Here is a 13,339-nt window from a genome sequence, read left to right as displayed (position 1 = left end):
ACAGAGGCCTGGTTCTCAAAATGTCACCCAATTAACAGTCGACAGCAAACACGCGAGCGGCACGCTCCCTCTCGCTCTAATGGCAGTGCCTCTCTTCGGGAGGCGCGCGCTTATCCCCAACCCCAGTTAAAAAAAAAAACCCTTAACTCATCACGCGCTCGAGGGGGAGCTTTAAGACCATATATGGTACTGAATGTGTGCCAACTCAAGGTTGCTTTATATTTATGTCTTCTGCAACTGGTGTCCCACTTGCAGAAGACATTGAATGGGAAACGGCGACATGGTGAAGCAGCATGTTGTTGATTCCTTTTTTTTTTACATGTAACATTTTAATATGCTTTACGGAGTATGAATAAATTTCGCCTGATACTCCTAAAATAATTATTGATAAACTTATAGTCATGGCTTCCTGCTATTGTACGAGCTTTGTGTTCACTGAACTCATTCACTGCCATTCACAAATGTATTCGGGAATTAAAAATATGACATAGAGCGCCATTCCCGAATTTGTTGAGGTTTTGTTTTTTCTTGTTTGGGTGCCAATAAAGCGCTGGCCATGCCATCTGGCAATGTTTTTCCCTTCCACAAGGGGAAGCATTTCCCTTTTTTTCTCCATGATAGCGCTTTGTTCCAGCTTCAGCTGTTGTTAAAGCTCTATATAATCCAATATGTCTATATTGCATTGTACTTTGGACTGCCACCCTCGTTTCAAACTCATATAACTCCAGACGTATATAATTTAGGAATTAACTTGTTTTTTTTTCTGATGAAAGAAGAGAATTTACGCTTTCTCATAGACATTTTAATGGGTGGCCCTTGAACCGATAGATTTGTAACTTGGCTAATGAGCTCTTCTCCTACAAGTGGACCATGTACTCCCATCCGTTCTGGGTTGGGTGTCAACAAATACTCCTTTTGGGCCAAGGCCAGATTTATTACCCGAGGATGACAGTTTGACGGGCTGGTTCTTGTTCTTATCAAAGTGCACAAGAAACCATTGTGTATTTTAGCCACACATGTTCAACAAACTAAGCATGTAACAGCATGAAAGTTTTAAATATGATAACTTCTATTCTGTCTATTCTCTATCACATGATGACGCCACATTTTTTTTTTGTAAAGGTAGTTTTCTTTTTGCCGCTTGTTTCAGGCCAACAGCCATCCAGAGGGGTCGTCAGGACCAGGCAGCAGCAGCAGCAACCTGCCCCCAAAGGAACCAAAAGCAATGCGGGCCGAGGATGCACTGCCCTCCACGCTGCTCGCAGAGGACCTCGCTAATGAGAATCACTCCCACCCGCCTGCCGACGCTCCAAATACAGCCCGTTGTTCCTCAATGGCTGCTACGCAGCCTCAGCTCCACCGCGCAATTCCATCTTTGACCAGCCAGCAGTCGGAAAGGGTCTCATCCTCCTCCGAGTCGTTAGGAGGCAGCTCGGTGTCCCGCAAAGGGGAGCTTCACCACCACAGTCAAATCCCCCGGGCGGTGGGCGCCTCCTCCTCCAGCCTCCATAGCCTGGCTAGCAGGGGGAGCATCTCATCGTCAGGCCTCCCTTCGCCTCCCAACCCAACCTCCACCGCCTCCTCTTCCTCTTCTTCTTCTTCTTCTTCCTCACCCTTTACAGGGCGCCTGGGGCAACCGCCCCGGGGGCCGCTGTCCCTGCATAGTTACTCTCGTAAAAACATCTTCCTCCAGCACTCCCTGCACACCGCCGACCTGCAGGCGTTCACACATAGAGACACTTGATCGCAAACAGACATTTTGTTTGCTCTTTTCCAAAGTCGTAAAGGAAACGGTGCAACCGATTCAACGCAATGCTCAAAACGACTCTCGTGGGCCCATCTTAACTGATATTTTCTTCATGCACACCACACAGACACCAATTTCTTTACTCATCTTAAAGTGGAAAAGAAACAAAAAAAATCATGCATGCACACACACACACACGCACTCGCACACAAACACACACACGCACACACACACACACACTCACGCACACACATGCACACCCGCACACACACAGACGTATCCAAATATGCTGATAGATGGCTAAAAGGAAAACAGGACGAACCTCAACCGACAAATGGTGTTTGTTATTTTTGAATGTAATTCTTCTTTTTTCATCCTTTTAATTTATTTGAAGTTTTTATTTATTTTATTTTTTGCTGCTAAATGCAATGGGAACTGACTGTCACACGTGCTTTGCAGGGATGCTCGCAGATACCGTTGTTTCACCTTGCCAAAATGTATCCATCCGTTCCTGTAATTCATCATCCTTCCATCCATCTTTTGTTTCTTCCGTCCAGTTTGTGCGGGGTGTTGAAGCTGAAGCTAAAAGGGACACTTAACTCATTCACTGCCAGACATGCAAAAATGTGTCCACTCCAGTTCCAGGGTTTTTGTCATTGTCACTCGAATTCCAGGACCCACCGAATATTGAGTTTTAGGACTACGTAAATATCCAATGCAGCGTAAGAAACCTTTGACTCTCTTCTTTCATTAGAAAAAAAGAGTTAATTCCTAAATTATATGGGTCTGGAGTTATATGAGCTTGAAATGAGGGTGGCTGTCCAAAATACAATGCAATAAATACATTTTGGTTTATATTGGGCTTTAACAAAAGCTGTAGCTGAAGCAAAGCACTAACATAGAAAAAAGAAATGCTCCCCCCTTGTGGAAAAGAAAAAAACATTGCCAACGGCCATGGCCAGTGCTTTTTCAGCACCCTAGCATGAAAAAACAAAACCCAAACAAATGCAGGAATGGCGCTCTACGTCATATTTTCAATTCCCGAATAAATTATTGAATGGCAGTGAATGAGTTAACGGTTGAGCGTCCAGAGTCTTAACTAAATTTGCTAATTTAAAAAGACTTAGCGAAGTCTGACTCTATATTTTTCAGTATGGGAAGTTTATTTATGTGGCTGGTGAGTGTTTTTTTTATCCATCTTACTATTTATTTTGAAATTTAAATCTATAAACACATATAACAGACAATAATGAGAATTTTAGTTTTTTTTTTAGCAGACCCAACATACAAGGCGCGGAGTTTACAAACTTCCTAATTTGTTCGGTGACAAAAGAATATGTGACAAGTTACTCATTTGCAAAGGTTCCCCAAATCACTTTATAATTTATGACAGCAGCACTCATGTAGATTTTAAAAATCATTTGGAAAAATATTCTAAATTCCTACATTATAATTTTTTTTCATTGTTGTTATTTTAGTAATTTTGCTCTTCATTTTAAATCCATAGGAAGCATTGTAGTTTGGATGTTACCACATCTACCTCACTGTTCGTTCTGAGGTTCTTGATTTGAAATCCCTCCTGTATGGAAGTTGCATGTGACTCCATTTTAACCACCCCCGCCCACCTCCTGTGCCAAAAGAACACGCATGTTATTTTCAAAACCTACATTATTGATTGAATACTGATTGTTTGTATACACACTAAGTACCCTGTGATTGGCTGGTAATCAGTTCAGAGTGTAAATCACGTCTTTGGCCCCCTACTGTCTGCAAATGTGAAAAAAGTATGGTACAAAGTGGAGGCCTGCTTTTAAATCGATAAGATACTGAATAATTCCCAATTTGTATTGTTGTAGTTTATAGTTGTTCGTTTGAGGCCAAAATATTTAAAAAACATTCATACACACAAAATGGGTAATTTATACAATGGCTGTTTTGAGGCAGAAAAAATGTTTATCCACCTAAAATTCGATGCCTTTTGTTGCCAAAATATAAAAACATTGACCATAAGCAGATCGAACTATACATCGTTTTCCAAAAGTAATTACTAAAAACCGTTGAAATAACTTTCCATGTAACACTTCATTTGTGTGTGATGCACACAGCAAGCAGCAAAGTTATGGAAGGAAGAGAAAAGGAAAGGAAGAAGTAGAAAAACAAAATGCAGGAGCTGCTGGTAAGGCAGCCACTCTGGGGACGCCATCTTGAAGTCAAAAGAACAAAAATATTTTTTAATAAATTTGTGGCAAAAACATTCAATCCATTTTTTTCTAATGGAAACCTTTTTCTGGTCAGATTACAACCATGTTGAGTGAGTTGAAAGTTTGATAATGACAACTGGGTAAGGTTTTAGTTGTATGACAAACGTGCTTCCAAACCCAAACAAATGACCAGAGTTCACACTGGATACATTTTTTATGGATGTTGTACTTTTCCAGGTTTAAAAACAAAACAAGACACAAATCAAGTTTCTGCAAGAGGCTGAGTCCAATTGTTTGGTCTCCAACTTCAAAATCTCATTAGAATGGATTCATTTTTACATTAAGACTCTGAGTAAAAGGTTACACCCATCACCGCCATTTTGGCTCGACTATGTATTTATTGCTGTTGGATGCCAAACCCCCCCATACCCCTCTTCCCCCCCTGCCATTTTTCTTTCCTCTTCAAGCCCTTCTCTGACTTGATTCACCTCAACCCTGCTAATCACACTCCGCTTTCTTTCAACCATGACATTCCATGTCATTGAAGACTCAAAAAAGCTATATTTCGAATGGTGGGAATATTATTTTAATTTGTATTATTGCCTTATTTATGTTTACCACCATACAACGAAGAACAATCATGCAGTGGAAAGGACACGCATAACTTTGATGATGCTCTCATAAATTAATCAAAACTAAGATATCGTGTGAACTTTTTAAGTGTTGCTGAATGAATGTTTTGGTTTTGTTTTGGAATAACTGTTTGGATTGTAAATGACTCGTTCTGTACATATAATTCTGATGCGAAGGTGTGAACAAACTTGCCCGTCGTCCACAGTCCCGTAAGAGTAGATGCGGCGATTTAAAAAAAAAGTTCCAGATCATAATCATGATAGTTTCTACGTACACACACTTCTAAAGGCCTTTGCACTTTAGCTCAGTGCAACCTAAAAAAACCTCATGGGAATTTTTGGGGACATCTTTGACGCAAACCTTCTTTCCTTGTAAGTAAAGGCTATTTTATTTCATTTTTGATCCCATGCCCTTTTTGTGTGGGACCTCCATTTGTGGACCGCAATATCGTGTGTGACGCTAATCACACACAATGCGGGATGGCATTTGTGTCCTTCAAAGTGATAATCGGGGCCACTATTTCAAAGTAAAATACGTACATGACAATTTAGTAATTTAGCAATCAAGTACTGTATGTCCTGCTGGTCACACACTGCACTATTTCGAAGGGATTTTTATTTATTTCTTTTTTTTTCTTTGAAGAAGCTGTGGGTTGAGCGGTACAAATGTCATTGCACAAAAAATGTGTGACCAGCATGCTGTTCTCAACATTTGAAATAGAACTGACTTTCCAATGATACAAGAAAGAAGCATTGCTAAAAGACACATTTCCAAACCTATTTTATGTTTGTATAAGCTGCTCCATTCCCATCAAGGTTGAATTGGAGGTCATTTATGAATATATCTCTGACCAAACATATATGCTACATACATGTCTGTTTAATACCATGCTGATTTCCAACAGAATGATCAGGTTGAATGAATTATGGTGTATTTTGGGGCTTGTTTTTGGCACTATCCATATTTTATCACATGATTTTTGCTTCACTGTCTCTGTTCTTATTCATATTTAAAGCCATTAAATCAATTAAAAAACACTTGAACTGGTTTGACTTTGATGCTTGCATGCTGTTTTTTTTCCAGGGGGTGTTTTGGTGCATGAGTCATTTTTCTATCATGTGACTTGCTATTTCAGCACATCAATAAATGTGATTTACTTGAAGAAGAACCTTGAAGCGTCTGTCCAGATGAGTTGGACGGCGAGATTAATTTTACTGCGTCCGACCTGTCTGCTGCCATGTCGTCATGCAACAACCGGAAACTTCTTTGGGTGCAATTGATTTGAATCTCCTTTCGCAAGTTGGCAACTGTCTGTCCATTGACACCTGCAGTATAATTAACATTCATGTTGGAAACATTTATCCATTTATAAGTGCATGTAAAAAGCAATTTGTCTCCTCACATACCACGTGAAAATGTCTCTCCAATTACAATACTACACATTAAAAATGTTTTGACCACACACGCGCACATGTGCAAATTTTTTCACCCACCCAATAAATAAATTGTGTGTCCTTTCGGACATAGGGTACATTGTAAATATGGCCACTCACGTGAGAAGTGATTCAACAACAAACGATTAATCATCAATATAATCAGGGGCTATTTTGCAAACTGATTAAAAGTTTCGACCAAAAGATGTTTAATTAAAAAAAAAATACTTATCTATTGGCAAAGTGTTTCCAAAGGGCAATGGCCCTGACCTTCGAAAGTTTTGGTTCGCGACTCTAATTTCAGGTTGTTCTTTGAGAAAGCAGACTGATTATTATGAAGACAAATAAACACCTGATTTTACTTTGAAAAATAATGAGTCATTTTCCACTGTTCTCTGACATGTTTCAGACGGAACCAGCCACTGAATTACATTTTTGGCATAAAAAAAATCACAGTTTTAGAGCTGTGCATAGAGGTTGTTTTCGTGTTTTAAAAACAATTCTTTCAAGGTGCTCGTAACGCCGATCTTGGTCTACAGGTTGCTGGTCCCAAGTCGATCACGATGCGAGTGGGAAAAAAACGTTGAAAAAAAAGTGTGTCTCTGTGCATGTTAGTAAGTTTTTTTGTGGTAATGCACACTGCACCCCAATAATCCCATTAATGTCACTGTCACAAAACGTTTTGACACAAAAAAATATATGTAAATACATAAATAAGCACGCAAATAAACAAATACACAGACAAACGAACATACACAAAAATAAATACAAATAAATAAATAAATAAACATTTAGATATATAAATTCATAAAACACAAACACAACATAAAACATGAATGAATGAATGAATGAATGAATGGATGAATGAATGAATGAATGAATGAATGAATGAATGAATCAAGTCACCTCTAACCTACGGTTCTGCGTCACCGGAAGTTGTTAGCGTTCGTCAGTCAACAATTTCAGTTTGTAATCAGATGTTTTGCAATCCAGCTTTGTGATAATTATCAGTTTAAGTTTGTTTCTTGTAAAATTCAACGTTGATATTCGCAAACAGTGTGAATCCGGAGAGCCGAGAGGAGCATTTTAAAATGGTAACCTTGAGTGACGATAGTTAACAGGCTGCAAGTTAGTTTCCTGCCTCCTCGTCAAGTCTCCCACGAAGGAAGGTAGGAAATTATTTTCACAAAGTCATCAATTATTGTGTCAACTTTATTGTCCGATTTAGTTCAATTTAGGGTGCAATTACGGTTTATTATGTCACGTGTGTACAGGTGCGTCCGTATGCGCGTGTGCTTGGTCACTCACTGTTCCATCGCGGGAGGTTGTGGAAAAGTCCATCTTCGGTAAAAAGGTTTGGCCACTCTTGCTTTTCACAATGAGTGGTAAAATGCTTCCCATGAAAACGAATGAAAATAGTCAAGATGTTATCTGTTTATGTTTAAAATATATTTGACTGCCCCCAAAACAGCTATGTTTGGTTAATCAATTAACGATTATTTTATATTGATCACAATCATAACACTATGATAAAAATAATGATTAATAAAACCAAAATAAGAACAATTAGTCATTGACTTAAAGGACAACCGACGCTCCCGGACAAGTTGTGTCCATAATTTGTAAAATCACTTCAAATGACTTCTACTGAGCGTATTTTACAAAGATTCCACCGTATATAGCTGTATTTTACGTGATAAGACTCTCGCTGAATATTCAGGAAGTCTTGTTTTTGAGTTGCTGACGATCCCCACGTGACGTCACATTTGGAACACTCCTGACCGAGAAAGCGACACACAATGCATTTTGCTTTGTTTGGTCTGAAAACTTCGTGTTGATGGCGAAATTAGAAGGAAAACACATAAATAACGCGATGTGTTGTGTGTTGCACCAAGACTACTATTTGATATTCGCTGAAACAAATTCCCAGCAGACAAATCAGCCCATTTCCAACGGAGCTTGGGCGCCATCTTCTGCATTTTCTGGGTTCTACATTGCTGTCATTGATGGCTCAAATTGATATGGGAGGACTGTCTGTCTGTAGGAATGTATATATAACTTTTATACACTGTTTAAAATATGTTTATTTATTTGTTTGTGGACCTATCTCTGCACATTAAATGTGTAGAATGTGTATTTTGTATTTTAAGTCAAAACCGACAGTCTTCTTTGTTATTCACTGAAAGAAAATCCCCTATTCACTGTTTTTGTGCCATTTAGTAACATCTAATTTCTAAGCAGTTTTGTTGAGGTGAATTATGGAGCTTCATTAATTCTGTCGTTGCCATTCTCGAATTTATTCGTGAATTAAAAATATGACATGGTGCACCATTCCTCAATTGGTTGGGGTTTTGGTATTTCTTACGGGAGGCTGCCGATGAAGCGCTGGTTCGACCTCTGACAATGTTTTGTCCCTTCCACGACGGGGCAGCACTTGCCTTTTGTACAGCAATTTCAAGCTCAGATAACTCCAGACCCATCTAACTTGGGAATTAATTGTTTTTTCTGATTAAAAAATAAAGTCAAAGGTTTCTTGAATGGATTTTTTAGTCCTAAAACGCAATATTCTTTGGGTCCTGCAATTCGAGTGAAAATGACAAAAACCCTGGCACTGGAGCGGACACATGTCTCGCACTGAATGAGTTAAGACAAAAGTAGCCTTTGTGTGGTAGAAGTGGGAAATTACAACACAATAGTAAATCTTTTCGGGCTTGGTCCGTTTCCTTTCTCCTTGTACTGTCGATGTATATAAATGATGTGTGGGTTGCCATGTTGGGTAGCTCTCCCCGTTGTCATCCCTCACTTCTCATGAACACATCACACATTTTGGCTGGAATTTTTAGCCCAGGCAATCCTCCGTATTCGAGGCGGGGGCGCTTGGCGTAGTTTTACACAAACACATACTGACATTGCCCATTCTGTGTGCGAACGAGACAAATTCATTCCTGTAAAGGAAGCAAACGTTTCCAAACAACACTGACAATGAACTGCACCATTCGACCAACTCACTATCTGCGCTCCTGTCCTCCAAAACACACGAAAACTAAATAACGGGCGTTTTTGGGAATGCCGAAGGCAGAGTGGGGCACTTTAATTCAGCCGCCATTCTCATTCCCCTCTCCCCACCACCTATTTATTTATTCTGCTCATCCCTTCAACTCTCTCCGCTCTAATCCCGCGCTTGGCACATCCGGAACCGTCAATGCGCACACAGTCCAGCTGAGATGTGATTTACTTTACCACCATTTCTAATCAGTAAACAAGACAGATGTTGTCACACATACAGTGCGATTCGCAAGTACGCTAGGATGCTACGATAAGCATTGCAGAATTTGACACCCCGAACTGCGCCTTGACATAAATTCAGAGGTTCTTTGCACAATGGCGATTTTTACATTCCAAGTCTCTTCTCTGGTAGTTACGGCGGATGCTGTTAAAATTGTCATCAGAATCACTTGTCTCATCAATTTTATGATGTTTGAGACACAGTGCAGATTTAAAGGACAACCGACGCCTCCCGACAAGTTGTGTCCATAATTTGTAAAATCGCTTCAAATGACTTCTCCTGAACGAATTTTACAAAGATTCCACCGCATAGAGCTATATTTTACGTTTTAAGACTCGCGCTGAATATTCCAGAAGTCTTGTTTTTGAGTTGGTGACGAGTCCTGACGTCACGTCACGGAAGGAACGCCCCTGACCGAGAAAGGACAGACAGTAGCAGTCCTTTCATCACGTCAATGCATTTTGCGGTTCTTTGTTTGGTCTGAAAACTTCGTGTTGATGGCGAAATTAGAAGGAAAACACATAAATAACGCAATGGTATATCGTTGTGTGTTGCACCGAGACAACTGTTTGATATTCGCTGACAAAAATTCTCATGAGACAAATAAGCCCATTTCCACGCAGCTTTGTCACCATTTTCTGCCTTTTTTGGGTACTACATTTCTCTCCAGATGCCCTAAAATGACACGAAATAAATTCTTTAAGAGATTGCAAACATGTATGCTTTCCTCTTCAGAACTATTTGAATCATATTCATAACTGGATGAGAAACAAGAAAGCATCTTCGCCGAATCTGAAGCCAACATTTTACAAATTATGGACACAACCTGTCTGGAGACGTCGGTTGTCCTTGAGGTCATTTTTATTGGTGTTTTGCATTTGATTAAAAATATTATCCTGCGTGTTTTGGGTATTTTAGATACTAAAAAAACTGATGTCAGTTAGGAAACAAAACAGTGGTGTCGATTTTCCTTTAATATTTCCACATATCTTGAGAGTGCTGTTTTGCAAATTATTTTGTGTTCCGACCTCTTCTCGTCACCCTTTGGGCCCCCGAGCAACAAATATGGGCAATGCCAGACGTGAGGCAGCAGGTGGCAATGTGGGAGGGGAAAAACACAAAACAAAAAAAAAGGCTGTTAGTTTTTAGGTCTGTTTTATACAGTAAAGTCTCGTTATATCGATATTCAAGGGAGCCCGAAAAAATATCGATATAACCGGGGCTATCGATATATCCGACCCTGTTTACATGTAATTTTCTCCGTGCGTGCATAGAAATAGTATCGATATAACCGGGACTATCGATATATCCGATATCGATATAACGAGACTTTACTGTATTTTTTTCCCAACATGTATTCTTTCTGTCAGCAATCACACATTTGTGCATTTGATCACACAGTTAGCATATGAAATGGTTCATACCTCAGCAGATGTTTTTGTTTTATTTTAGCTCATAACTTCCTTTATCCTGCCTCCCGTTGAACCACAGTTGGACTGTAATTGGTTAATTCGGAATAAGAGGATTGTCCAATTAATTAATTATTTTTGTATTTATTTATATGCAGTATGCATTTATTGATTTATTTTCATGCATTTTTTGTTTATTTATTTACATATTTATTTATATATGTATTCATTTATTTATTTATTTGTTAATTTATTTATTTATTCCTGTGTTCACTTCCCCCTTTAGAAATGATTCAATGATGTCTGATGCAGGTAACGTTAACGGTAAAAAAGTTTGGACTTTATTTATTTATGTATTTATTTATTTGTTTATTTATGTGTTTATTTATGTGTTTATTTATTTTCTTTCTTTATTTGTTGATTTATTTTATTTTGTATTATTTTTTAACCCAAATCCTGGCTTCAGAACTTGGGTGTGTATATTTTTTTTGTATACACAACTTGGTGTGTGGACTGTGCATGATTTTAGGACTTGGCTTATTACTTTCTGAATAAAAGAACCAAAGTAATGACTTGATACAGTTTACATGCACCCCCCCGGCCTGCCCGCCAGGAGTCACGTGGGGATTTTATTTGTGATTTACGACTTGCACTTACCGTTTGTCACTTCCACCTCTGCTATTTATAAATATTGGTAGGATGATGTTGTGGAAGCATCACAAATTTAATAGGACATGCTGGGACTACAAATACAGACTTTCTCTTTCCCTTTCACGCGGGAGGAGGTTTGGGTTCACTCACACACACACACGCACAATCGGTCACAAAATGTAACATAACAGCGGAGGCTCGCGGGGGTGGCGGGTAGACCCGAGAAGCGGCTCTGGGGAGGAAGTACAGCAAGTGACAGAAGCCTCATTTGCTCCATGATTATTGACTGGCCTGTTATGACTGAGAAAGTGGAGGCTACACACACACACACACACACACACACATGCAGTGTTTTTTTGCTGAAGCCAAGCATGCAGGCCAGTAACCTGCCATATGGCTCTTGCTAGTTCAAAGATAGCGTGTATGTCAGATGTCCTCATGAGACAAAATCAGATCACCACGCCGTCACCTTTGAGTCAACTGTCCATCTTGATCTCATGACACAGAAAAAAGGAATCTGGTTGTTTTTATGCTCGCAGTGCTTTGTTTGGACTAATAAACCCGTTCGACAATGGTTGGTCACTCGCCCATAAAGAATATGTTACTGGTTTTGAGGAAACGGTTTCTTCAACCGTCATCTGTACTTCTTTGAAAGTGTCGGACGTTTCACTCCTCATCCGAAGAGCTTTGCCAGCAAACTAAAGTTGTGCTGGTAACCCTGGCCCTGCTTTGCTAGGTCCATGCTTTAAAGTGGGGGAGCAGTGGACCACTCCTCGAAGCCAATCTGATTACCTCTATTGTTCTATCCCTGGCTCTGGTTTCACCTCATTAGCCAATCTGATGACCTCAATTGTTTTATCCTGGCACTTGTTTAACTTCACTAGCATGACTAAGCCTATGTGGTATCGGCCTTGGAAGTCTGTTGTAAGCACGGTCTAAATTAAACCTTGAACCACCATGGTAATTTCGTGTTTAGTGAAATTTGCTTTTTTACAAAAAAATGCTTCTTTTACTCCTCTTTCAAATGTCCAACATCTTCAAAGAAGTACATATGACTGCTGAAGAAACCTTTTCCTCGCCTAGAGCCTACATAGACGTGCTACTGGTTTTGTATCTTTACAATGCAAGCGCTGGGTGGTTTGCATCCCATAATATGCAATCCCGCTGTGGGAGTTTTTAGAATATCCAACATAAGATCTATTATATCAGGCAGTTTTGTTGTTATCAGATAAAAAGACAACATTTGAATAAGGCACGGTGACGGTGACCTCCTCCAGAGGATATTAAGATCTGCTTTGAAAGATGACTTTCATTATTTTGGCTCCCATGATGAGGATTTCCTCAGCTGTGTCGTGAAATGGAGAATATCAGTCTGTAAATCGATTAGATTGACTATTCCGGGCATTACTTTTATTTTGTTTTTCTACACATGACTTCAGCAGCTGATCATTCTGAACGGCCACATTAACTCATTCACTGCCATTGACAAATTTATTTGGGAATTGAAAATATGATCGTAGAGCGCCATTTCTGAATCAGGTTTTGTTTTTTCTTGCTTGGGTACAGGTAAAACGCTAGTCAGACCGCTGGCAAAGTTTTCCCTTCCTCAAGGGAGAAGCATTTCTCCTTTTTTCCATGCTGGTGCTTTGTTCCATTGTCAACTGTTGTTAAAGCACTATATAAACCAATATGTATGTATTACATTGTATTTTGAACAACCACCCTCATTTCAAGCTCATATAATCCCAGACCCATATAATTTAGGATTTTTTTTCCTGATGAAAGAAGAGAATAAGGTTTCTTACACTGCCTTGAATGTTTATGTAGTCCTAAAATTCAATATTTTATGGGTCCTGGAATTCAAGTGACAATGACAAAAAGCCACACATTTTTGCGCATTCAGGCAATTATGAATAAAGCCATGTTTGTATCAGAATCAGAATCATCTTTATTGCCAAGTATATAGAACACACAAGGAA

At 39.3% G+C, this 13,339-nt stretch overlaps 1 protein-coding gene across 2 annotated transcripts in view; it reads left to right on the top strand.

Moving 5' to 3' along the window:
- Nucleotides 1-5,628, top strand: part of ccser1 (coiled-coil serine rich protein 1) — a 136,612-nt gene extending 130,984 nt beyond the window's left edge. Inside the window, exon 11 of one of the 2 annotated variants that reach the window (XM_088994123.1) lies at nucleotides 1,151-5,628. In XM_088994123.1, coding sequence (XP_088850249.1) covers nucleotides 1,151-1,744 — 594 coding nt within the window. In that variant the 3' untranslated portion in view covers nucleotides 1,745-5,628. The remainder of the gene's footprint in view (nucleotides 1-1,150) is intronic. The other variant, XM_088994124.1, reaches the window with a different exon arrangement.
- The last annotated feature ends 7,711 nt before the right edge of the window (nucleotides 5,629-13,339 follow it).

Source organism: Hippocampus bargibanti, linkage group LG04 (assembly GCF_051943395.1).
Source record: "Hippocampus bargibanti isolate YZ-2025 linkage group LG04, ASM5194339v1, whole genome shotgun sequence".
Classification (NCBI taxonomy): domain Eukaryota; kingdom Metazoa; phylum Chordata; class Actinopteri; order Syngnathiformes; family Syngnathidae; genus Hippocampus; species Hippocampus bargibanti.
Note: the sequence above shows the minus strand (reverse complement) of the source record. Positions and strands in the feature narration are given on the sequence as shown.